General features: G+C 49.7%; 7 protein-coding genes across 7 annotated transcripts; all 7 read left to right on the forward strand.

The window, feature by feature from the left end:
* Positions 1-8,420: 8,420 nt before the first annotated feature.
* On the forward strand, positions 8,421-9,983 carry FOMMEDRAFT_166157 (uncharacterized protein; the record flags this gene model as incomplete). Its single annotated transcript, XM_007263916.1, has 7 exons — positions 8,421-8,543; positions 8,608-8,637; positions 8,690-8,845; positions 8,901-9,044; positions 9,102-9,202; positions 9,253-9,361; positions 9,424-9,983. The coding sequence occupies 7 exons, from the start codon at positions 8,421-8,423 to the stop codon at positions 9,694-9,696; spliced, it is 936 nt and encodes a 311-aa protein (XP_007263978.1). The 3' UTR covers positions 9,697-9,983.
* Positions 9,984-10,090: 107 nt separating this feature from the next.
* FOMMEDRAFT_104112 (argininosuccinate lyase) lies at positions 10,091-11,998 on the forward strand (the record flags this gene model as incomplete). The annotated part of the gene is made up of 8 exons (XM_007263917.1): positions 10,091-10,155; positions 10,204-10,378; positions 10,446-10,697; positions 10,775-11,121; positions 11,185-11,269; positions 11,327-11,470; positions 11,524-11,604; positions 11,663-11,998. The coding sequence occupies 8 exons, from the start codon at positions 10,091-10,093 to the stop codon at positions 11,903-11,905; spliced, it is 1,392 nt and encodes a 463-aa protein (XP_007263979.1). The 3' UTR covers positions 11,906-11,998.
* A 111-nt stretch (positions 11,999-12,109) lies between these two features.
* Positions 12,110-14,431, forward strand: FOMMEDRAFT_119156 (t-SNARE). The gene is made up of 8 exons (XM_007263918.1): positions 12,110-12,298; positions 12,365-12,405; positions 12,469-12,577; positions 12,638-12,769; positions 12,825-13,164; positions 13,216-13,409; positions 13,472-13,557; positions 13,628-14,431. Exons 1-8 carry the CDS (start codon positions 12,266-12,268, stop codon positions 13,782-13,784), a joined length of 1,092 nt encoding a protein of 363 aa, XP_007263980.1. The 5' UTR covers positions 12,110-12,265; the 3' UTR covers positions 13,785-14,431.
* Positions 14,432-14,488: 57 nt separating this feature from the next.
* FOMMEDRAFT_18085 (uncharacterized protein) lies at positions 14,489-15,338 on the forward strand. Its single transcript, XM_007263919.1, has 4 exons — positions 14,489-14,522; positions 14,583-14,752; positions 14,823-15,045; positions 15,109-15,338. The coding sequence occupies exons 2-3, from the start codon at positions 14,639-14,641 to the stop codon at positions 14,943-14,945; spliced, it is 237 nt and encodes a 78-aa protein (XP_007263981.1). The 5' UTR covers positions 14,489-14,522; positions 14,583-14,638; the 3' UTR covers positions 14,946-15,045; positions 15,109-15,338.
* A 632-nt stretch (positions 15,339-15,970) lies between these two features.
* On the forward strand, positions 15,971-17,901 carry FOMMEDRAFT_132275 (aspartate aminotransferase; the record flags this gene model as incomplete). Its single annotated transcript, XM_007263920.1, has 9 exons — positions 15,971-16,040; positions 16,119-16,155; positions 16,267-16,384; positions 16,478-16,617; positions 16,673-16,782; positions 16,850-17,187; positions 17,247-17,399; positions 17,494-17,663; positions 17,745-17,901. The coding sequence occupies 9 exons, from the start codon at positions 15,971-15,973 to the stop codon at positions 17,899-17,901; spliced, it is 1,293 nt and encodes a 430-aa protein (XP_007263982.1).
* A 573-nt stretch (positions 17,902-18,474) lies between these two features.
* FOMMEDRAFT_132276 (ARM repeat-containing protein) lies at positions 18,475-22,420 on the forward strand (the record flags this gene model as incomplete). Its single annotated transcript, XM_007263921.1, has 10 exons — positions 18,475-19,085; positions 19,151-19,254; positions 19,339-19,400; positions 19,449-20,388; positions 20,460-20,608; positions 20,669-21,616; positions 21,674-21,780; positions 21,840-21,991; positions 22,046-22,335; positions 22,403-22,420. The coding sequence occupies 10 exons, from the start codon at positions 18,475-18,477 to the stop codon at positions 22,418-22,420; spliced, it is 3,381 nt and encodes a 1,126-aa protein (XP_007263983.1).
* A 542-nt stretch (positions 22,421-22,962) lies between these two features.
* Positions 22,963-25,375, forward strand: FOMMEDRAFT_139172 (uncharacterized protein). The gene is made up of 7 exons (XM_007263922.1): positions 22,963-23,193; positions 23,262-23,351; positions 23,419-23,479; positions 23,545-23,636; positions 23,707-23,760; positions 23,841-23,921; positions 24,017-25,375. The coding sequence occupies exons 1-7, from the start codon at positions 23,154-23,156 to the stop codon at positions 24,814-24,816; spliced, it is 1,218 nt and encodes a 405-aa protein (XP_007263984.1). The 5' UTR covers positions 22,963-23,153; the 3' UTR covers positions 24,817-25,375.
* Positions 25,376-25,486: the final 111 nt, after the last annotated feature.

The following is a 25,486-nucleotide window of genomic DNA, read 5'->3' on the forward strand; positions in this document are numbered from 1 at the left end:
GAGGCCTCCATACGGACTTGAAGCATGATAAGAACCGGCAACGTCAGAAATATCTGTCTCTGTGAGAGGCGTTGGAGACCTGTAAGTGCTTCCAATACTGCGATCCTCAGAGAACGGCCTTTCACTAGAGATGTAGCTATCTCCAAGATTGCCAGGATAGCTAGGTAAGTGGGAGCTGTCGAGTCCTGATTCGAATCTACTCTCATTGGTCGGGAGGCGTGATCCTGTGTCGGAAATGAATTCATTGCTGCCATAGCATGGCGACCCATATGGTGACATGGAATCATACACAGAACCAAGTGCAGTGTTGCTCCGAATTGGGCCGGTCGGAGTGCGAGACAGACCGTCAGAAAGGAAAGGATCGTTATTTGCGTCGCTTCTCGTGAAGGGATAACTGGATTCATTAGCAATGTCCGTTTCAGGAATATTTGAAGTGAGGCCTTCATAGGGACTCGAAGCATGATAAGAACTGGCAACGTCAGAAATATCTGTCTCTGTGAGAGGCGTTGGAGACCTGTAAGTGCTTCCAATACTGCGATCCTCAGAGAACGGCCTTTCACTAGAGATATAACTATCTCCAAGATTGCTAGGATAGCTAGATAAGTGGGAGCTGTCGAGTCCTGATTCGAATCTACTCTCATTGGTCGGGAGGTGTGATCCTGTGTCGGAAATGAATTCGTTGCTACTATAGCCTGGCGACCCATATGGTGACATGGAATCATTTGCAGACCCGAATGCAGAGTCACCTTGCATCGTACCAGTCGGATTGCGCGATAATCCATCAGACAGGAAGGGATCGTCCACGCTTCTCGTGAGGGGATAACTGGATTCATTGGCATAGTACGATCCAGGGATACTTGAAGCACGATAAGAGCTAGCATCATCAGCAATAACTGTCTCTGTGAGAGGAGTTGGAGACCTGTAAGTGCTTCCAATACTGCGATCCTCAGAGAACGGCCTTTCACTAGAGATATAACTATCTCCAAGATTGCCAGGATAGCTAGATAAGCGGGAACTGTCGAGTCCTGATTCGAATCTACTCTCATTGGTCGGGAGGTGTGATCCTGTGTCGGAAATGAATTCGTTGCTGCCATAGCCTGGCGATTCATATGGTGACATAGTTTCATACGCAGAACCAAGTGCAGTGTCACTCCGTATTGGGCCGGTCGGAGTGCGAGACAGACCGTCAGAAAGGAAAGGATCGTCATTTGCGTCGCTTCTTGTGAAGGGATAACTGGATTCATTAGCAATGTCCGTTTCAGGAATATTTGAAGTGAGGCCTTCATAGGGACTTGAAGCATGATAAGAGCTGGCACCGTCAGAAATATCTGGCTCCGTGGGAGGCGTTGGAGACCTGTAAGTGCTTCCAATACTGCGATCCTCAGAGAACGGCCTTTCACTAGAGATGTAGCTATCTCCAAGATTGCCAGGATAGCTAGATAAGCGGGAGCCGTCGAGCCCTGATTCGAATCTACTCTCATTGGTTGGGAGGCGTGATCCTGTGTCGGAAATGAATTCGTTGCTGCCATAGCCTGGCGACCCATATGGTGACATGGAATCATATGCAGATCCGAGTGTAGAGTCACCTCGCATCGTGCCAGTCGGAGTGCGCGATAATCCGTTAGACAGGAAGGGATCGTCTCCACTTCTCGTGAGGGGATAACTGGATTCATTGGCATAGTACGATTCAGGAATACTTGAAGCACGATAAGAGCTAGCATCATCAGCAATAACTGTCTCTGTGAGAGGCGTTGGAGACCTGTAAGTGCTTCCAATACTGCGATCCTCAGAGAACGGCCTTTCACTAGAGATATAACTACCTCCAAGATTGCTAGGATAGCTAGATAAGCGGGAGCCGTCGAGTCCTGATTCGAATCTACTCTCATTGGTTGGGAGGCGTGATCCTGTGTCGGAAATGAATTCGTCGCTACCATATCCTGGTGATGCATATGGTGACATAGAATCATATGCAGATCTGAGTGCAGAGTCACCTTGCATCGTGCCAGTTGGAGTACGCGATAATCTGTCAGACAGGAAGGGATCGTCATTCGTTGCACTTCTCATGAAGGGATAACTAGATTCATTAGCATAGTCTGTTTCAGGAATATTTGAAGCAAGGCCTCCATACGGACTTGAAGCACGGTAAGAGCTGGCAACGTCAGAAATATCTGTCTCTGTGAGAGGCGTTGGAGACCTGTAAGTGCTTCCAATACTGCGATCCTCAGAGAACGGCCTTTCACTAGAGATGTAGCTATCTCCAAGATTGCCAGGATAGCTAGGTAAGTGGGAGCTGTCGAGTCCTGATTCGAATCTACTCTCATTGTTCGGGAGGCGTGATCCTGTGTCGGAAATGAATTCATCGCTACCATAGCCTGGTGATGCATATGGTGACATAGAATCATACGCAGAATCAAGTGCAGTATCGCCTCGCATTGTCCCGCTCGGAGTGCGCGACAGTTCACCAGAAAGGAAGGGATCCTCATTCGCTGCGCTTCTTGTGAAGGGATAAATGGATTCATTCGCATAGTCCGTTTCGGGAACACTTGATGTGAGGCCTCCTTTGGGACTTGAAGCACGGTACGAGTCATACCCGTCAGCAATATCTGTCTCCATGAGAGGCGTTGGAGACCTGTAAGTGCTTCCAATGCCGCGACCCTCAGAGAATGGCCTTCCACCAGAAATGTAGCTATCTTCAGGAGCACCGCTCTCATTGAAAGGATAGCTAGACATCCTGGATCTGTCGAGTCCTGTTTCAAATCCACTCCTGTTGCTCGGGAGGCGTGATCCTGCGTCAGAAATGAAATCATCACTGGCATAGCCCTGCGATGCGTATGGTGAGCCAGAGTAGTATGGAGACTCAAGTGCAGTGTCGCCTCGCATTGTGCCAGTCGGAGTTCGCGATAGCCTGTCCGACGGGAAGGTCCCGCCTCCGCTTCTCGTGAGGGGGTAAATGGATTCATTCGCATAGTCCGATTCAGGAACACTTGATGTGAGGTCTCCTCTAGGACTTGAAGCACGATACGAGTCGTAACCGTCAGCGATATCTGTCTCCGTGAGAGGCGTCCGAGATCGATAAGTGTTTCCAATACTGCGACCCTCAGAGAGTTGTCCTGCATCGGATATGTAGCTTTCTCCAGGAGCACTGCTTTCATTGTAAGGATAGCTGGATATACGGGATTGACCAGGTCCTGATTCCAATCTACTTCTGTCGGTCGGGAGGCGTGATTCGGCGTTGGAAATGAAATCTTCGCTTCCGTAGCTCGGCGATGCGTATGGTGATCTAGAGTCGTATGGAGATTCGAATGCAGTGTCACCTCGCAATGTGCTAGGTCGAGTGCGAGATCGTCCCGTAGACAAGTAGGGCTCATCCGCTACTTCACTTCCTGTATAAGGATAACTTGATTCATTAATAATTTCTGTCCTTGGACGGCTTGTTGCAAAGCCGGTCTCGGGCCTTGAAATACGATCAGAGTCATAATCGTCAGAAACAGCAGCCTCCGTAAGAGGTGTTGGAGACCTGTAAGTGCTTTCAAAGTTGGTTCGTCCCCCACTTTTGTCGATTCCAGAGTAAGGCCGTTCACTCGAGACGTAGATTTCTCCCCCAGCGTCGCTTTCAGGAGGATAGCTAGACATTTGCGAACGGCCCCGTCCCGTTTCAAACCTGCTTCCATCGTCTGTAACACGCGATGCAGGATTAGAGACATAACTATCACTGGTGAATTCCGTATTATATTCGGAATCATATGTTGACTCGGCCTCTCGATTTGTCTCTGTTCGAGGTAGTGACCGTCCATCTGAAACGTACGTCTCGCCACTGACATAGCTCTTTGTGTAAGGAGCGCTCGATCCGGAATAACCTGCGGTCGTCTCACCCCTGCCTTTATCCGTTGTATAATGCGACCTAGTGTCGTAGACGAAATCATCGCTATCATCCCGAGTTGCTTCAGTTGGATAGTTAGACCTTCTGTCAGATACGTAGGTCTCGTCAAGTGCACCACTCATCGTGGGGTGATAACTAGATCCTTGAGAGCCAACTACTTCTGATGTTCCTCTAGCAAAGCTAGTCACAGGCCGTTCAGCATGATCGGAGGAAGGCGGCAGGGACTCGTAGGTTTCTACTTCGGTTGCTTCTGTGCCCATTGTGGATCTAGAGTATGGCATGTCACTAGAAATGTAACTATCTTTACGAGTATTGCTCCGTGTGACAGGATAATTAGACACGCGCGAATAGTCTTCTTCTGGACTATCGACATGAGTTCTAATTCGTGATCTTGACCGAGTATACGGCACTGAATCTTCCGTGAAGTCTCTTGCAGTTCCAGAACCCGGGTGTTCTGTCATAGTTCCCCGGTCAGACACGTTTCGACTTCTTGTAGGCGTCGCAGGATCGTCCGTGACTGAGCCCACACAAATAGGATGAGCATCTCTTTTGGACCAAAACACGAGAAGAAAGCATTATTCACTCACCATAGCTTGCTTTGGTTCTTCTCCTATCAGAGACATAGCTGTCTGGATAGTCTTCGCTCTCCGAGTAATTCGATTCGGAAGGATAAGGTGATCTCGAATCGTCCCTTCCAACATAAGTAGATCTCCTCACTCGTGTCGATGGGCGCACTGATTCTTCTGAAACGTCATCGCTAGTATAATCATCGCTACCATCGTAACGCGTTCTAGACCGTGTAAACACAATTTCCGTTTCAACCGTTTTAACAGACCTTGATCTCGTATCTGAGACAAGGTCATCTTCAACACCTTCGTCACTTCGAGTATAAGGTGAGCGAGGCGCATAAGAGCTTCTGGCTCCCGTGCCATCTCTGCTCACGTCGGTTATGGTGCGCGAACGTTCCCGAGGGTCGGAAATTGTTTCATCATCATCAACATCACTCCCTGTGTATGGTGACCTGGATCCGTAGGAATAACTATCCTCTGGATCGTGATCAGCGGGATAATTACTTCTTGTCCTTGATCGGATATACCGAGAATCTTCCGTCTTCGATACGTCTCCTGGACTTTCAGATCTCGAATATCGCGAACCATCATCAACACCCGAGGAGTATGGCAGGTGAGAAGTGCGCTCGCGTTCGGTGTACACTGGTGAATTAAGAAGTAAACAATTAGGATGAGCTCAGATCTACGTATGATGTGCTTACCGCTTTTGCTTTTGCTTTTGCCACTGTCGTAGGGACCTGGTTCACGCGCTGTGCTCGAACTGCTAACAGTATCGAGTTCAATATTTTCTTCGCTATTTTCTTCGCTATTTTCTTCGCTATTGGTGTCATCTCTCTTCTTGTCCTTTTTTCTTCTCAAACAAGGACAGCATGCAGCTAGAAGGCCTCCTGATTTGTCCTTCTGTGAAGAATCGTCGTCCTGATCGCGTTCATCGTCTTCGTCGAATGACCCTCGCGATGATCCCTCGTGCGTTTTTGTTGAGCGCACTCCGCTGTCGTGGTCATCGCCTCGCAGCGAAGTCCTTGCTCCTCTGGAACGAGTAGAGTAGTTTGAAGGGTGCCCGGAACTTCGTAGAGAGCGCACACCAGAGGCGCGCTCTCCGGAGGACAAGTCGGATCCACGTGCAGTTTCGCTGCCCGGCGGCGAACGATACGATCGTGTTCTAGTCCCATAGGCGGCTCCGCTGTCCTCTATCGACCGTTGCGACCTGGATCGGGCGATGGAAACAGAATCCTCATCCTCAACTGTTCGTGAGGTCCTCCTATAGGTAGTCGCAGATCCTCCAGTACGATATGATTTGGTTCTGGATATATACACAGAGCCACTTTCCTCTATCGATCGTCGGGATCTGGTTCGTGAAGTGTAGGTCGACCCATCACCCTCTGGAGTTCTCCTGGAGGCAGTTATACTTCTTGATTGTCCCATATCATCGTTGTCTTCATTCCGATACGACGACGTGCCTGGCGTCCTGGAACGAGAATAGTATTTGGAAGATGTCCCAACATATGAGCTGCGCACAGAACGCGGTTCGGAGTCGCCCATCTGCGAAGATGTATCGCGCTCGTCGGTGGACCTGTCTTGTTCTAAAGACGTTCTGCTGCGTGTCCTCGTGTCGCGGGATTTTTTGCTGGAAGGCCAACTCCAATCAGTTTTATAACATGACATAGCGGACATTATGACATACTCTGGATCTATGAGACACAACAAAATTGTAATAACCCAGAGCACCAGTGCGGCGATAAAACTCAGCCATATCTTGGAAACAACGAATCAATAAAGGAGCTCAATGCATAGTGCATGCAGCAAAGCTTACTATCACCCCAGTATATGCCTTCAGATTCCTCGCCGCACCTGACGCGTTCCTGACACGCCGCTTGATCTTCGCAAGAACCACAGCATCTATGACAAACGTTACTGTAGCGAATATAGCTGCTATGAGAGTCAGTATTGGTGGAACAATGTCAAAAGACGTCTTTTTCCCTAGTTTGGCAGACAATTTGCGTTGAATTGAGGATTTGAAGGCGTAGACTGCAGTTAAAACGAGAACCACGAAAACGAAGCCGGTTGCTATGTTCGACAAAGTTAACAGGTGATCGAGGAAGTATTAAAACGAAATTGGACCAACCAATTGGATGAATGACAAGTGTACTCGTAAGATGTGAAGAAATGGAGCCGTCAAGACCGACAAGGGTAGGCCTACAAACCGTCGATTATAATTCCTCCAGGGGCTAGATATGAGAACGAAACTTACACATCATCAAAAGTCCAACCGAGTTTTGGAACAGAGCATTGTGGAATGCCGTCCGTGTGTTTTCTATTGGACAAAACATCAGTCCAGCCGCCCAGTGAAAGAATTAATGATTAAATGAACGAAATGCCCACGATAAACAATAACCCCAGAGGCCAAATCTAATGGATCCTCCCGTGAGATGGTCGACGAGAGTGAATAGGCGGATTAATTGTGTTAAAGGAACTGAAATGCATGACAGAAAGAGAAGAACGAAAGCCAAGAGAAGGGCGGCTGGGGCAATATAGGAGCTATGCGGTCGCTGGCGCATGACGCCTGACCTCCGTCACAGCAACTCAAATCTTGACAGGATTGTCGGACTAGCCGTTGAATCGCCCCAGTCGAGCTCAAGCTCAGAGATAGGATGGCGGTTGTAGCGCTGAATGCGCAGGAGGATAGATGTTTGCAGCTGATGCGGGCCATTTTGTTGAGGTAGAAGGGGACAATACGTCTGTGCGTCGAGCAAAGCAGGGCTGAAGCAAAGGTCGTTGGAGCAGAGCTGGACAGAGAGCGGGCTACGAGAGGCTGATTTACAGGCAACTTTGCATTCGAGCAGGGCGTGAGAGAAGTACATCTACTACATTGCATACGAAGACATGCAGAAGTTAGTCGTGTGTTTAAGCATCTTCTGGTCCATGTCCATGTAAAATGGTCTAGCATATCAAATTGAACGAATTACGTCACGCCAATCGTATGTGGGAGCGCGTAAGCCAAACCTGTCGAGGAGGGCCAAGTGACTGGACCTATTCAAGGTCCAAAATACAAGAAGGAAGGCAGCAATTCATATCGAAGATCAAACTTATGCGCCCGTCACTTTTTTCTTCCATGGAACATCCATTCTCGTGCACCCTCAACCCATTCGTTGGATCCGCCGGAAGCTGCCGCCACCGCTGAACGGGCTCTGTTGAGACGGCGTCGGGGGAATCGCTCGGCACCGCATGACTCGATTGCGCTGCGATGGACAGATAGGGAGTCTATCCAGGCATGGTGGCGACATGCAGGGCAAGCACGCGAGCGAGTTGCAATAATATGGTGAAGAGACCAGAAGGGACACACGCTCGTGATCGACAATCGTTAAGCGAGCGACTCTCGCGACCAGATGATGATGTCTACTTGGAAGGCTATCTACATTCCACGGAACGGCTCATTCAATCTCCGCCGAAACACCCCGGTCGTGGGAACACCTTGTCAACCCCGAATAGGGGCAACCAAAGTGCTCGAATCCCCGCAGGAAAACAGACGCAGCGACTGCACAGGGACCGCTCGAGGCGGGCGGGGGCGGTGCTGATGCACCCGTAGGTGTCCAGAAAAAAGGGATAAATGATGTGTTCCGGTTGCGTGATGAATTCTTTGTTCCAAATAGATACAGTTCCCTAGAAGAATGTTCAGTTTGGCCTTGTTTGTAGCGCTTAACCGCGTTTAAATTCGCCGTTGATAGGAGAAATGAAGGTCTCATCCCTTCTTTCCCCTCCATCCTCACAGGCTGCGTCGACGCGCCCTCACTCCCTTCCTCTATCTAATTATCCTCTAGGTGAGTGTATTGTCTCTGACGCGTCTTATTCCCTCCATCGCGCCCCTCCTGCGCGTCGCAACTTGCGTTTTACGCGTTGTATAGTGTTTTCTTTCTTTCCCTTTGCTGACGTGTTTTTTGTTCTTTGCAGTTTTTTTTGTTCTTGCAACCGTGATGTCTGCTGCACCTGAGACTACGACAGCTGCCCCGGAGGTGAAAACCGAGGAAACTACCCCTGCCCCCGCCACGGAGGCAACCCCGGCCGCCGAGCCCGCTAAGGCTGAAGAGCCTGTTGCTGTTCGTTTTTCTTCAACTTGTAGATTAATTTGGATTGTATTCTCACACCGGAATCTTTGCCTAGGAGGCTGCCAAGGAGGAAGTGAAGGCTGAGGTGGGTGATATTGTGACTCGTCTATCTACCAGTTCATGACTCGATCCCTTAGGAGGCTCCTGCCCCCGCAAATGCAGAGGCTTCTGAGCCTGCTGCTACTACAGAAGCGAAGCCCGTATGTCCTGATGGCATTTTCTTTGATTCAATGGCTTTGATTAACGTCTTGTTTAAGGCGGCTGAAGAGTCGGCAAAGGACGACGCGACTCCCGTAAGTGGTAACTTGCCAATTCAATTCCCCCATTTAGTTAAAGACGGTGGTTTAGGCCGCGGCTGAGGGCACGGAAGCCAAGAAGGAGGACAGGCCAAAGAGCCCGAGCTTCCTGTCCAAGATCCTTGCTCCCTTCAAGGAGATAAAGGTGAAGGCTCCTAAGAGCCCCAAGAAAGAGAAGAAGAAGGAGGAGGTTGAGGTGCGATCTGAATTACCATAGTAACTGATCAATGCACGAGATTTATTGACAATGCAGGCTCCTGTTGCTGCTGCATCGGAGGAACCGGCCAAAGAGGAGGCGGCTCCTGCAGAGCCCGCGAAGGCAGAGGAGACGCCCGCTCAACCTTCGAAGGAGGTGTACGTTCTCACACGTCTAATGGATCGCACGTCTCTGATTTCCTTTGTAGTAGCGAATCCACTTCGGCACCGGCCGAGGAGGCCGCGGCACCTTCTGAGCCTGCGAAGGAAGAGGTAAAAGAAGAGAAGAAGGAAGAAAAGCCAGAGAAATCCGAAAAGGTATGTGTTCGTGCTCGGTTCCGATCGTCTGCGTTTGGTGGTTGACGCGCGAAAAATCTCAGGAGGAGGAACACAAGAAGCTCAAAGTTGGCCGTCGTCTTTCTACCCGTATCAACTCTCTTTTCAAGGCAAAGTCCTCAAAGGATGAGAGCTCACATCCTGCAAAGGTAGACGAGCACCCACCGAAGATCGATGAGCCTAAACCTGTTGCCCCCCTCGAGAACCCGGCCAGTGAAGGTGAGGCTGCCGCTCCGCCTAAGGAGGCAGCCCCTGCAACTGAGGAACCAGCGAAGCCCGCCGAACCGTCGCCGACGCCAGTTGCTGCGGCTGCGTAAACGACACAGTGTCGTTTCTAGCTTCGACGATCCTTACGTTGTTTATGCCTTCGCCCGCCCTTCATGATGTTTTCCTTCTGACTTCTCAAAGTATTGGTTTTTTTTTGCGTGTGCAGCATGGTCATGATTCCTGCCTTTCCAACATTCTCATAACATTCGCTAATACTCCCATCTCTATTTCTTTATTCCATGCGTTGGATTTTGATACCATTCTTCATTGCGTTTTCATAGCTACATCATGTAATTGATTTCGGAATGCCAGATTATATGATTTCTTTGATAGTTTCTGGCTGCAGATCTCGGGTGACGTGATATCAAAACTGAGTCATTACTCCGTCAATTTTTTCCACCCGCCAATCTGTGCTCTAAGTTTAACCTCTCAGTTACCGTTACCATGACGGATCAACCTACAAAGCAGAAGTTATGGGGTGGACGATTCACAGGGAAGACAGATCCCCTGTAAGTAAACTTCTAGCATTGAAAATATGTGCTTAATGAGCAGTTAAGGATGCATGAGTTTAATCAGTCGTTGCGATACGACCGTCGCATGTACTCCCAAGATATCCGAGGCTCAATCGCATATGCGAAGGCACTCGCTCTCAGAGGTATTCTGACGAAACATGAGGAAGTGCGAATCGTTGATGGTCTCACGGCGGTTGGCAAAGAGTGGGAGAATGGCCAGGTAAAAAAGTTTTGAAGCGTAGATACGCGACGATGACGACGATGATCTGACAGTCGGGACTTCTCAGTTCAAGATCGCACCAGATGATGAGGACATCCATACGGCGAACGAACGCAGATTGAGCGAGCTTATTGGACCCTTGGGCGGGAAGTTACATACTGGCCGTTCTCGAAACGATCAAGTTGCAACAGATATGCGACTATGGCTTCTTGACGAAGCCAAGGAAATTGAATCGGCGTTGAAGGCTCTCATCACGGTGATGGCTGAACGTGCTGACAAGGAGATAGATATCCTCATGCCTGGTTACACACATTTGCAGGTACATCAGATTTAAATAGCCTCTCCAGGCGTACACTTACATCAAAACTGCAATTTTCTCTCGATTAAAAATTATAGCGTGGCCAACCGATTCGCTGGGCGCACTTCCTCCTCTCTCATGCCTTCTCGCTTCAAAACGACCTACAGCGTTTACAGCAGCTGGTCCCACGCATATCCGTACTCCCCCTCGGTTCTGGCGCGCTTGCCGGAAACCCTTTCTCTGTCGACCGCGAGTTTCTGCAACATGAACTCGGTTTTGCGAGTATTGCGGAGAATAGTATGTGGGGAGTTGGTGACCGAGACTTTATCGTCGAGTTTATGATGTGGGCAAGCCTGGCTATGACGCATATCAGCCGATTAGCAGAGGACCTCGTTATCTATTCGACAGCAGAGTTCGGTTTCGTGACACTGAGTGATGCCTATAGGTTAGTGTATGCATTCGATTTGCTTCCCGCGCGGCTAAGAGGAACGACTGTTTCACCACACAGCACCGGCTCGAGCATTATGCCGCAGAAAAAGAATCCCGACTCACTTGAGCTTCTGAGGGGAAAGAGCGGCCGGATCTTCGGCAACGTCTGTCCTTTTAGCTTTCGTGTTACGATGTCTTTGCTGAACAGATTTTGAGAACAGATGGCTGGATTTATGATGACCTTGAAAGGCCTCCCTTCGACTTACAATAAGGATCTTCAAGAGGATAAGGAACCGTTATTTGACACCGTTGACAACATGTCTGCGTGCTTCCGCATCGCGGAGGGTGTTATCGCCACTTTAGATGTATGCTGCTTCACATTTGCACTCGTTAATCGTCTCATTTCATTTCAAAATAGGTGCATAAGGAGAAGATGGAGGCTGCGCTAACCATGGATGTGCTTTCGACGGATCTCGCCGATTACCTTGTTCGAAAGGGGGTAAGTGCTGGACTGATGAAGACTATCTCACTGATGATTCAAGCTTCTTTCATGTTAGACTCCGTTCCGAGAGACCCATCACATCTCGGGGCGAGCTGTCGCACTTGCAGAGTCGCGTAGATGTCAGCTAAACGAGTTGACTTTGGAAGACTTTACGCGTCTGAGTGATAAGTTCTCGGAAGATGTTCATGGGGTATTCAACTTTGAAGCGAGTGTAGAGAGGCGAAATGCTATTGGAGGACCAAGTAGAGAGATGGTATCTCGACAGCTAGAAAACCTCCGCAAAAGCCTACAAAACTAGTTTAAAAAAGCATCACTAGAGTGCATTTTAAATTGCGAACGCTGCTTTGAAATGTATATAGTCTTAGAGAAAAATGACATGACTTGCATATTACACTGTCAGCTTAGCCGGAGCAGTGCCAAGACCCTATTTGAGGCCGTGGGAGAATTTGAGAGACCGTGCGTTCTTGCGGAAGTGGCCCACTCCTGACAGCAACACCGCCTACCGTACCTCACGGCACAGTTAGCGCACTGGTTTCAGCGCCTCTACACCTCCTCTCTTCCGCAGCAGACTTACACTGTGTATTTAACCTTGTGCTCCTTTCTTTCCTTACCACTTCCAGTTTTTTGATTTATCGTCGCTTGTTGGACTTTTTCACACATGTCGGCTCAGGACAGACTTAGACGGTATCGAGTATGTTGGCCTCGTGTTTTACATCGCTGATGTGGAAAATAATGTTGTATTTCCGTACTCTCATAGGAACAACAACAGCAGCAACAGGGTGGAAATCCGTACGGAAGGTTAGTTGCTTTCGAAGGGAAGCACATCGCGTGATTTTGTTCTCATGTTCTGTCACCTCACAGTCCACCCGCGGCACAGCAGCGGCGCCAAAACCCTTATGACCAGCGTGATGAAGGACAGAATCAGTATGGAGGACAGAACGGGGGCTCGTACAACGACAACTCCTATTCAGTATGTCTAAGTCTATTGCATAGTTTTGCTTAAGTTTTTGATGGCAATTTCTTCTCGCAGCAGCCACAATACAATCAAGGAAACTACAACCAAGGAAACAGCTATGAACTCCAACAAGTAGGAAATGGTGGCGGATATGGCAATCAGTATGGCAGTCTACCTGCGAACGACATGGATACGTTCTATAACGAGGTATGTATCTGCCACCCATCTTTCACTTGTAATGAGACAACTGAGTATTTTGTAGATCGAAGCCATCCAAAACGAGATCCGTACCTTCAATGCTAACGTCGACCAAATTTCTCGCCTTCACTCGTCCTTGCTGTCTAACGTTGAGCCTGGCAACAGTCGGAGCAACCAGCAGCTGGAAAACTTGATGGAGGAGACACGAGGCATGGGTTCGGAGATTAAAAATCGCATCAAAGCGCTTCAGATGCAGCCGGTTGATGAAAAGGCCGCAAACATGCGAAAGCCGCAGATTGACCTAGTTCGAGAGAGGTTCAAGAATGCTATTGAGAAATACCAAGGCGAGGAAAAGCTGTACCGTGATAAATACAAGGAACGGATGGCTAGGCAATTCAAGATTGGTTTGTTCTGACAGATATGTTTCCGTTACATTAAACTGAAACGTCGTGCAGTGAACCCAAATGCCACCGACGCAGAAGTTCAGGAAGTTGTCAACGGTGACCAGGATGTGCAGATATTTGCTCAGGCAGCAATGGGCAACAGATACGCGGATTCTCAGAGAGCGTATCGAGAAGTGCAACAGCGACACGAGGAAATTAAACGTATTGAAAGGACTCTGATTGAGTTAGCTCAGCTGTTCAACGACGTGCGTTTCATTGAGAAATTTCCTTCCGACGCGGAACTTCGCACTGATGACTCATACAATAGATGAGCTTGCTTGTCGAGCAGCAGAATGACCAAGTCAACGTCATTCATCAGAATGCAGAGAATGCTGCTGGAGACATTGAGGCTGGGTGGGTTCTCTCCTCCTCTACTGCGAAGCTAGAATTGGTAATATATACTGACTTGCCCTCAATATTACAGCAAAGTGGCTACGGACAAAGCCGTTGTGTCTGCACGCGGGTACCGCAAGAAGCGCTGGATATGCCTCCTTCTGACATTGATCATTCTCATCATTGTCGGTGTCGCGGTTGGCGTTGAAGTGTCGAAGAATGTGAATAACAACAACAAGAGTAACTGAGTAGTTTCCGGGCTGCATGGGTCTCTAAAGTGCTATCTTTTTCCCCTCCTCGACTGCATTCGTTGCTGGACAGCAACGGAGAAGACATACCTCTTTCGTACATGATTTTCTATTTCGACTTCTGATGTACATCGTAAGCATATGGGACATTCTCCTTCTCCTTCTCTCATTCTACAGTAGCCTGGTCTCACACTCTTTTCAATTCGTTTCTGCTTTTATCTCTCTTCACGACTATCTATGTGTTGGTTACTATTCCTAAAGGCGTAGCGCCCAATAGATTATGGAGGAACTAATAGGATGGCGTTAGCTATTCGAGATGGGACAAAGTCAGAGAGTACACAGGTCGTCGGAGGTTCACTGATCGCGACGTCGGGAGTCGGGCCTTGCCACGTGGAGCTCCGACGCCGATCTTCCGGTCCGAGAAAGTTTGGACGGCCTTCTAGCAAGTGTTGAGAGCAATTAAATCCACTTAACTAAGAAAACAATAGTGAGATCAGCCTTATGTGTCCTATTGCATGGCCATTTGACCCCTAGAATGCCATTGTACTACCGTGTCGCAAAAGACTGCCAGAATAGGGAAGGATATGTTGCGAGCAAAACGGCCGAGAAAGGGCAATGAAAACCACGTGATCTGAACTTTGAAAGGGCCGCGTCAGCTCAGCCTCGTTTAAAAGGCTCACCTCCACACGTCTACCAGCACCTCCACTTGACTCCCTTGTACAGCGGCACCGTCTTCCCGTATGTCCTGTGTTTGTGCTTTCGTCCCTGTATTTGTTACTGAACCCTGCCTCCCCACAGCTCCCACTTGCGCTTCCTAGCCCTCTGCATCCCGAAACCCGAGTACCTCCAGTCCGATGGCCCCGAAGAAGCGCTGCCAGCTCAAATCTGATGACGAACTCGTATGCAAGGCTGCAGCCTTGCGTTTCGCAGGAGAGTGCGCTCACTGCAATCAGAACTTCTGCGGCGATGTGAGTTTTCCTACTGGATACTGCTGCTCTTCTTAGACTTATTCACGACTGTTATCTCTATGCGTTGTAGCACCGTTTGCCCGAGCACCACGATTGTAATAAGCTCGAAGATTGCCGGCAGGCCGCATTCCAACGAAACAAGGACAAGTTGGAGGCTGAGCGTACGGTTGCCAGCAAGATGGCAGTAGCATGAACTCGTGTGACTTGCCTTCTTTCTCCTTTTGCCCCCTTTCCATTTTTCCATGCACGACGTTTCTCCTCGATCTCTCCTATCTGCATTTCCTTGCTTTCTCGTGAGTTTTACACGGCAGTTCTATCGTTTTGGACAGACCGGCTGATCTGCGACTTCATCTTAGAATTATCCTCTTGGTCGCGAACTATTAACCTATCGGTACACCCATGCCCCCCATGTCTCCACTCGTTTTGTCTAGACAAATACTGGCATTAATGTATTCGTGTCGCAGAACCTGGACATCGCCCGGGTTTGTGCACGAGATTCTTCCCTTTATATGCATGCTCCTGCTTTGGAATCTGTTGTATAGTTGTGCACTTCTTTCCGGTAGCCACGGGCCTCTCTTCAATGTGACCTGCAACTTGAATCGGTTTGACCCGGACTGCTTGATGAAAGGGAGCCCGCTTGGCAATTATTGTCGTTCTCAGGGGAGTCAAGACTTTCATCGAAGATATCGGACTTACAATTTCGTGATTCGGACCTGTTCTCAAGTCCTAAGATTGCTCTTTAAGATTCTCGTCTAGTCTAAAAATGTTATTGCCTGAGATGTAAAGATCGAGAGGAGGAGTCTCAGACCATTATGGGTCCAAGTAGTATGACTGTACCTCATGATCATGATCAGCCTTGAATCGTGTTCAACCGGAACGTTTTGCTATGCACGGTCGGAAATTGAGCGGTGGCGGTGAATCGCGGGTTGCCATTAGAGTGCAATCTACCGTTTAGTTATAAGGAGAAAACCGAGAGCTCTAATTGCCTGTGAATTCTCCTCTCCTTTCAATCACCTGAGCTCCGCTCCTGAGTAGTTCTTTGTGTGCTGTGCTTAGGTGTGTCTTCACGTGAAAGCGGCCTTTGCATTCTGTCAACCGACTTCTAAAGTTAACCCGCGCCCTCCCGAAAACACAAGCTCGTGCGTGTCATGTCCCTTACACTTATATTTATTCGCACTTGCGGCGAGCGTTGCCAAGGCTAGAAAGAGTGCTGACGGCATGGCGAACAGAGCGAAGCAAGTTTACCAACACATTGCAGGTTCAAGAATCAATATGTCGTCTTCATCAGGTGCGTCGAGCAATGTGTCGCTGATATTATCAATTTGGAGGCGCTCAACGTGTTGATTCGTGCTGTTGTTGCTCCTAGATCCATGGGTTTCCGTCGCGCAGGCGCCACCAGATAGGTTCGTACTGTCTTTTAACGGTGGATAGCTGAGGTGGGGCTGATCGATTGATCGATGTAACCGCCGCCTCGTTGGATGTATGCGCTCCTTCGTGATGGGCTAATGCTCCAGCATCTTCAAGCTCACCGCAGCATACAAAGCGGACACGTTTCCGCAGAAAGTGAACCTTGGTGTGGGGGCGTACCGAGATGACAATGGCAAGCCATGGGTGCTGCCCGTCGTGCAGAAGGTGGGCTCATAAAGTATGACTCATTACATGCTGCGCTAACTGGTATTCGGGATGTGGATATGAATGTGGACATACATGGATTCGGGTCTTTAGGCGAATGAGATATTACTGAAAGACACGTCACTTGACCATGAGTACCTGCCTATTACCGGCCTGCCAGAGTTCACCTCCGCGGCAGCGAGGCTGATGTTCAGCCCGAGTTCTGCGGCGTTAAAGGAAGATCGCATTGCAAGGTGTGCGACGAATCTACAACATATCATTCATATCTCACGCTCATGAACTCGATAGCGTTCAGACAATCTCTGGCACTGGCGCAAATCATCTCGGCGCCATCTTCCTCGCCAAGTTTTACCAGTGGAACGGACCGAAGCAGGTCTTCATTAGCAATCCCACCTGGGGTTCGTCCTTCTAGTCTGTGTGGCGTGCTCTTCTTACAACAACTAACACCGCGGATTGAATACCTAGCAAACCACAAAGCTATTCTGAAGAATGTCGGAATCGAGCCAGTCGATTATCCGTACTATGATCCGAAGACGATTGACCTTGACATTTCCGGACTCCTGAGCACTCTTTCCGGCACACCAGATCGCTCCGTATTCCTGCTGCATGCATGTGCACACAACCCGACCGGTGTAGACCCGACGAATGAGCAGTGGGAAAAAATCGCAGACGTAATGCTCCAGAAGGGCCACTTTGCGTTCTTTGATTGTGCATACCAGGGCTTCGCGAGCGGGGATCTTGACAGAGATGCTAGTGCGGTGAGATATTTTGTGCAACGCGGGGTACCGATGCTTGTCTGCCAGGTCAGTATACAGCTCCCATATCGTCGCGTCGGAAACGGGTAATTAATGGAGATGGACAGAGTTTCGCTAAGAACGCTGGGTTGTATGGCGAGCGTGTTGGTGCACTGCACGTCGTTGGAGCTACGCAGGAGGCAGCAGTCAGAGTAAAAAGCCAGCTGTCTGTGCTCCAGCGCAGCGAGATCAGCAACCCTCCAACATATGGTGCACGTATTGTATGTCGTTTCCAGCTATTCCGTATCCCGAAATTGCGTGTCTAATAACGTTCTCTCAATTTGTTAATATCCACACTCACGCATGATTGGGTAGATGAGGCTGATTCTGAACGATTCAGGGCTGTTTGAGGAGTGGAAGCGGGACATTCAAACAATGGCGAATCGGATCATTAACATGCGGAAGGAGCTGTTTAGGCTATTGACGGAAGAGTTGAAGACACCGGGCAAGTGGGATCACATAGTGAACCAGATCGGGATGTTCAGGCAAGTGGTGGTGCCACATTCTACTTTGTCGAATGCCGCTTTTATCATATGCAAAGCTGACTGAACGGTACTGGATTGCAGCTTCACGGGACTGAACAGCACGCAGAGCAAGGCGTTGACAGAGAAGGCACATGTGTACCTGACGGAGAACGGGCGGATTTCGATGGCGGGGCTGAATAGCAAGAACATTGGGTATTTTGCGAGTAATCTAGACAAGGCTGTCCGCGGAGAGCTGTAGAGATATGAGATGGCGAAATGTATATAGAAACGCGAATAGAGTTTGGGAGAGTGTGCGAAAGCGCGAGACTTGGAACAGCAACGCACTACGTCATCGCAAAATTCAGTCTTCTCAGCCGTTCCTGATTCTCGCCCAACAACTCGGCATGTCTCCAGCGCCCACCTAGGCCATCGCCTCGCTCCTCTGCGACATTGACTTTTGACATTTCTCCCTTCTCTCAACTCAACAAATTTTTATAGCCCACTCTCAGGCTACCCCCTGCACTTGCATTTGCACTTCGTCGGCAGTGGGCTCACCAGCAGCAGTGGTGGCGAGTCGCGACGGCAGGCTTATTGGCTCACAAGAAGCCTGGCTGCCTCGTGCGAGCACCCTCTTGCGTCAGTCCCTTTCGTTTTTGTTTCTCCCCGCAGATAGCATGCTCCAACTATAGACATATGCAGGCCTAGACTTCCCCTCCACCACCTTCCTATTTGACCGTTTCCCAGCGCCCATATATGACAATCCGGCCGCGGGCAGAGTACGTTTCCTCTCTGTGTTCTTCGCGCGGCCCATTCATGAACACGCAGACTAAATATGGGCATCTTAGTGTCCTGGATCAATACTGCCTGGCACGCCCAGCTGACCGACCACGACGAATCAGACCTCCCAGATCACTCTGCGCTTCTTCATCCCGTCCGCGACCGCCCTTTCGACATCGGTAGCGACGATGTCCGTCCGCCCCTCACCCACTCCGACCTCTCTACTACCCCCGCCTTGACAAATCACCTCGACTCCCTTGTCCCCACTGACTCGCTTTCGCATTCCTCGCTTGCGGCCTCCCCTCAGGACTCCGTTGAAGCATTATCAGACTCCTCAGTGCCTAACTCTGTGTCCGCAGATACTAGACAGCATCTCCTCGTCTCCTCAGACTACAGCCAGAGCGACCGTCCGGTTGCAATGATAGAAGACGTACCGCAAGCTCAAATCACCCGCTCCAGCTCACCTCCGCCACCCCCAATGCCAAACTTACGGATCGACGTTGCGGCGGCCAACGACCCCACAATGGACCACGAGATGGTAGATGCCAGCTTCGTGAGTACCGCGGCCGTGCCTGACCCCTCCGACGACCTTTGCTTCGACGACGACGGCCTTAGTGCCCTCGAGAAAATTTACCTGTTCGCGCGCAGTGTCGCTTCATTCCATAGGTATGTTTAGTTCCCCCCTCTTGTCAGACAAGGATAGTTACGTCATGGGTAATTTTTGCATGTAGAGTTTTCATCTCGCGCTCGCTTCCTTTATTTCTCCCAGAAGTGCCGCCTTGTGAGGCAGTAGAATATGTTATTCCGCTCATGAACGGGCTTGCTATGGACGATGGTCGGTACTTTCCGCCTTCTTCCTTTGTTACTTGCCAAGCAAGGAAATTATGCCGTGTATACGTGACTGATGTATGACGTCTAGATGAGGCTGTTAAAGAGGCACTGGTAGAAGATCTAGTTTCAAGTATATGGTGGTTCCTCACGGTGCGATGTCATCGCAATAATCAGAATTTCCCACTAATTGTCCAATAGCGCTGTCAAGTAGTCGATCATGATGTCCCAGAAGGCGCTGAACCCCGCGACGTGCCGTTACTTAACGTACAAGCGTTCACACCGCTTCTTGGGACATTACTGTTGAATCCTAGTGCCAGCGTGAATGCACCAGCGCGGCACTGTGCCGTCAACTTACTGTCACGCATTCGGGATGCTGAGTCTTCTGACACGGGTTCCTTTGAACGAATCGAACGTAGACTCTTTGAGCGCGAACTCATAGAGCATGTAGTCATTGGGATGGCGCACTTAGACAGCAATTCTCCAGTCGATGAATCGGGTTCGAAAACGGTACAGCGCGAGTCTAATGTCGAGCAACTAGACGTGCCTTCGTCCGAAGTAGATATCGCCAAGAGTCCCCCTCCCCCGTCGGCTACAGATGACGAAGTCTTAGTCTCTACTCTCTCGTCATCTGCACAAGCACTTGCGACAATGCAATTCCTTGCTCAGGAAGAGCCACTGCCCTCCCGTGCGGCTGCACTCGCAGCAATCATCCAGCGTCCTCCGTCCCCACTTCCCACCGTTCAAGCTATGATTGTCATTCCGGAACGTGAGCCCGAATTTGCGCACATCATTTCTCGGCCAGCAACAGACGAATACTCCGATGTCGCGGACCCCAAAGACGGCGCTTCGCCTATGCACGATATTACCCCTCTGCCTACTTGGGCCGCGGAGCCGAACCACATGTTACAAAATGAAACCGCTGCTCGGGAGCATGTGATGAAAGATCTAGTGGAGCGTGAAATAAACTCACCGCGACCCGAACGTGCCTCTGGATCAAGCTCGCCTATGCTTTCGGGAGAGACTGCCTTACCTCAGCCTGATGTAGATAGTGGTGAGGCAGGCAACGAATTCAACGACGAGCAAGCGGCCATCGGTAAGCTTGCAAGCATGAGTCTGATTGCTGCCGTAACTGCTAGTGGTGAGTAGAACTTCGTCCTTTTCCTTGAATCGTATTCGAATTGTCACATATGACATGTCTAATTTTGATAGGCCCGCTGGACCGGGAATACCAATCTGCCTTTGTCAAGGAGGTAGACAGAGCCGGACACGACTCCGTCTATTGGGTAAGACGAGAAGCAACCTTTGCTCTCGGAGCACTTGCGAAAGTAGTGCCGGAAGAACTTCTTTACATTTCACTGGTTTGTATTCAATATTCGGCATAAAGGTAATGCGACTCATTATCGTTGCCCCGTTTGCAGTTGCCATTATTTGATTGCTTTTGCGAGGATACGATTTGGAACGTACGACAATCAATTTTATTTGCACTTCCTGCAATTCTTTCTCGACTTCCCTCTGATCAGCGGAGGGCTCACGCACTAAAAACTATTCAGAAATTCACCAATGACCCCGCACCGCAGGTTCGGACAGGAGTTTTAGAAGTCCTAGGAGAGGTCATTTACTCGTTTCACGGTGATGACAGAGGGCCACCAGATCAGATCTTTCGTTTGTTCGTCGGAGAGGAAGGACGAGACTGGCACGGCCCCGATTCTCCTGCTCTCGAAATGACCCAAAACGTCCAGACTCGCATACCATGGGCGGAATCTGCATTTCGTGCACGTTTTCCCCCAAGTCCAAACGAGGGATTTAGTCTCACAGCGACAGCGTCGTCAGCGTTGTCTTCCTCATCACCACTCAGCCTGACGCCTGGTTCGGATCCAGCACGTCCGCTTATATGCGCATTCAACCTCCCTGCTGTAGCACTCACAGTGGGTCCGAAGTGCTGGCCAGACCTGCGTGGACTGTATGTCTTTCTTGCACGAACGGGTACTACAAAAGTTCGACAGACCCTTGCAGCAAGTATTGGAGAGATTGCGCGGATTATTGGGCCAGAGAATGCTCGGCACGACCTCATATACCGTTGGTGGGATTTCGTACGAGGCCGCGATGCGGTGGTTCGTATGAAGGCGCTTGAAGCCCTTGAGACATTCTTGCAGGCATTGAACCCTTCAGATCGTGCACGAATTTTTGGGAGCTTGGAAGAAGTATGGGATAATCACTTAACTGGTTGGCGAGAGCGTGAGGTTCTGGCTAGGAGTATGGACCGATTAGCACCTTTGTTCCCAGCCGACGGAGAGGTCTTGCGACTAGTTCTTCGCAGAGCTTTACGGGATACTACAGCCGCCGTACGTAATGCGGTCATAGAAACTGTACGTATCATAAAGATTCCCGTCACATATTATCGTGTCCTAATTCGTTGTTTGAAGTATCCACAGGTTTACGGTTCCGTTCTTAATCGGCCTGAAGCATTACGACTAGTCACGGAAGAAGTATCCTCTCTAGTATACGATGAGTCCTTCAAGAAGCGTTTGACGTGTGTATCATTTGTGTCCTCTCCTTGCGAAGCGTTCCGAAGACTTATCTGAAATTTAGTTACGTTGAGTGTGCACGATCACTGGTCACGAGCAATCCGAGTTATGATCGTTTCATGGATGACGTTTTCTGGCAAGCGGCTGTCAAGCTCGCTTCGGACAAGATTACAGATGTACGAATTGGAATGGCTCGTCTTTTAGGTATTATTTGCGGTGTGTAATTTCATTCAAGTATCGATTGAAAGGAGTGCTTAAACCTCCTAATAGACAAGATTCTGTCCAGATCACGTACTCTACCTGGTGGAGTCCTTACCATTGTTCGCACACTCAGCGAGGACCCCATCAGTGATGTCGGGGCCTTTGTCTCACACATTCTTGCGCCTGACCTTCGGCCACCAACCGAACTCGCATATGGGCATGTATCCGAGACAAACCCCTCTATGGCACTCTTCTCGCGTCCGCCTCCCAAGCGGGAGCCGAGGACACTTGTAGCAGGCATCAACGATATGAAGATTTCTAGCGTGAGTCGGGGCGATGAGTGGAGTCGTCAGTCGATGGTAAGCGCCTGTGCAAAAATTTTCTTTTTCTTTCATTGTAACCCGTTTTCCTTACACACTATATTAGGATCAAGCGATGGGATGAACGTCTACGGCCGCATACTGCTTTTTCTTGTTCTTCTAGGTAGGGTGGTGATTTTTCCCGACTTGCCTTGTAATGGGCATTTTCTGCTTCTGGCAGGCGCCTCGCGAGCTGTGCAAGGCGAGATCGGTGGCCACGTGTGGAGAGCCATCTTCGTGGACTCCCAGTCTACTTGATTAGAATCGCCTTGCTGATGAGAGCGGTGGGTGAGAAAGCCGCCGCGGATGGACTACGAAGGAAGGTTCAGGGGTCCAAGCAGGACTGGGCCTGGACTTGGTGATCTGGAGGGACGCAGTTCTTGACAATTGTTTTTCTTGCTTTGATTGTGCAAAATGTATCTTGACTAGAGAGGATGATAATTTCAGTGTATACATAATAATTAGTAGAATGTGTATTTTGATATGTTGAGCCACTAGCGCTGCCTGGGCGATCATCGAGGGAGGGTGCATTAAGCGGATGTGGCCTGTCGTGAATACTTGACGACGGTAGGGACGGAGCCGAGGGAGCTATAAAGACATGCGAGGGACGATCAGCTGAGCTTGGTGTTCGGCCATCACCCAGACCTGCACTCGTGCGCTGGACGCCCCGTCTGTGTTAGCTGTAACGCCTTCTCTTCTCGTTCCAGTCCCCTTCTTCCCACTCCATCCAGCCGTCGACCGGCGTCCTTCCGCTTTCAAAACAACTATCGTCCTCCATCTCCCCTCCTTGCCCCTCCCTTCCTCCAATCCCGCACCGCATGCTGTCTCCCTTTCTCCTCTACCGCGCTGCAACGTTTGGTCAGTCTTCATCCATCGTATTTCACTAACTTGCTCATATTCCTGACATTTTTTAAATTTTTATTTAGCGCTCTTTATCGTCTGCAACACGGTAATCTGCAGCGTTGCAGCGTGGAACTTGAGCTTTGCGCAGTCATCCAATCACCTTGCAACTCTCGGTCTGTCTCGATCATTCCGATTTTCATTTTTATATGCTAAATCTGTCTCGATGTTCTTGTCTTGTAGCTCATATCGACAGCTTCCTCATTTTCGCTGGCGCTCTCGGTCTCCTTGTCGTTTTCCCCGTGTAAGAAGGTTTTGCGACATGCGGTTTGGGTCGTGCCTGTTTGACGCGTTTTTGTCCATATCCAGTATCTTCATCGAGGTCTTTCGGAGAGGTGCACTCTCCAGTCGTGTATGGTTCGAAATAGCATGGTTGACGCTGTTCTGGGTGTTTAACTTTGGTATGTGCTAAGACCTCGTACGATCGATGCGTGGCTGGACTCTCATCACCATCATCATCTTCGCCAACAGCTGGTGCGACGGGTGTGACAGCCGTTGCACCTAGTAAAATGTGCAGCCCCACTAGTACGCACGCTTTCTTTGCAGCAATCAACTTCTTTCTGACGTGTGATCCCCTTGCTGCTCTGTCTTCTTGCGCTGTCTAGGCGACAATTCTCATAGTTCTGGCTCTGCTTGTTCATCTTCAAGAGTACTGATCGCCTTTGCATGGATAAACACTTGCTTTCGTACGTCCTTTTCGGCGGCCATTAGCTTCGGCGCTAATGCGGACCCGGTTGATTACTTACTGATGCTTCTGATTTTTTTGTCTTTGGTTTATTAGTTTTCATGTACTTCTTTTTCCTGACTGTATTCTCGATCATGCACCAGAAGGAGGATGCGTCAGTCTGGCGATCGACAGTGGTTGAGTTCCCGTGGTTCGAGACCAAGCAATGTATCAGGAGTGCACCCAACTCGCCCATCATGGCACGCTTTGTGAAGTCAAAATCGCCGTCCTTGGTCGTCCCTAAGCCGAGGCGTGTGCCACCGCCGCCGCTTTTTATCCACGGTCGGGCCGGTCTTGGCTCACGAGTGGAGATCGAGCATTTCACGGATATTGCGAGTCTTGAGGAACAGCAATCACCTCCGTTCGTACCGGTCGCGGCGCCACCCGCAGCGTATTCATTTTATCCGCAACATGTACAGGCAACGATGCAAGCAGCGCCAACGGTGTACCGGAGTAATTCGTACAATGCAGCGGACCACGGTTCGACTCCGCCTCCGATACGTGATTGGCCTCGTCTGATAGGTAGTAGTAGCACGAGTAACGCACTTGGCCTTGAAGGGCCGATGACTGAGCGTGCAGCGCAGAAACAACGTGCACCTGCACCCGTGCGATCAAATTCAGAAGTTTCGTCATCGTCGCAAAAAAGTGGGCGGATGCGTGCTCCTCCGCCTCCTCCGTTACAACTGGAACGAACGACGACGAAAGATAGTTTAACTCAGTCATCTGCACAGAGTTCGCCTTCACGGTCACGACCCACCGGTCCGCGAAAACGATCAGGCTCATCAACGTTTGTGCGTCCTCGTCCGCCACCGTTAGACCTAACGCGGAACGGCTCGACGCCGAACGTCCGTCGATAGCAGATATGACCTCGACCTGACCTGACATTCCGCCGATAATTACGTATCTGTTATTGATCTATACGTGCTTACACCAACGGACACGACGAGCTGCTCCCACTACTACCACGGCTGGGTCGCCTACTCCACTGTCATTTCACCACCATTGCCAATAATGCCTGCTTGCTTACCTGTTTGTATGAACATATAAACCGCCATGTCTGTGATGCGCTGCGCGCTGCACGGTCCCGCCGCTCCTTTGTATCAACTAATCGCCTATCGCTGTCAAACTTGCCCTCACCACTACACACCCGTTGTGACCCTTGCTCGTCGTACGTAGAACCCCTTGGATATTTCTCCTTCTCAACCAACCTGGATTGTTGTGCACTCTTTTTCACTTATTTTTACATGGGGAGTTATGTTTTATTGGGTTGAACTTATTTTTTCTTTCTGGAGTTGAGTTATGTGCCTTATATGTCTTATATATATGGCATGTGGTTTTTTACAGTGTTGTTGTTTAGCCGTTTAGTTGCAGTACAAGTTAAAAAAATGGTCTATTCATAAACAGGATGTGAAATGCGTATGCTACAGTGGACCAATACTTGAGAGTACGGTATGGCCATGTGATTGTGAAAGTAAAGCATGCAAAGGAACATGGGGAACGCGCCTATGTAGTATTGAGTCAGGAATT

Source organism: Fomitiporia mediterranea (genome assembly GCF_000271605.1).
Source record: "Fomitiporia mediterranea MF3/22 unplaced genomic scaffold FOMMEscaffold_3, whole genome shotgun sequence".
NCBI classification, from domain to species: Eukaryota; Fungi; Basidiomycota; class Agaricomycetes; order Hymenochaetales; family Hymenochaetaceae; genus Fomitiporia; species Fomitiporia mediterranea.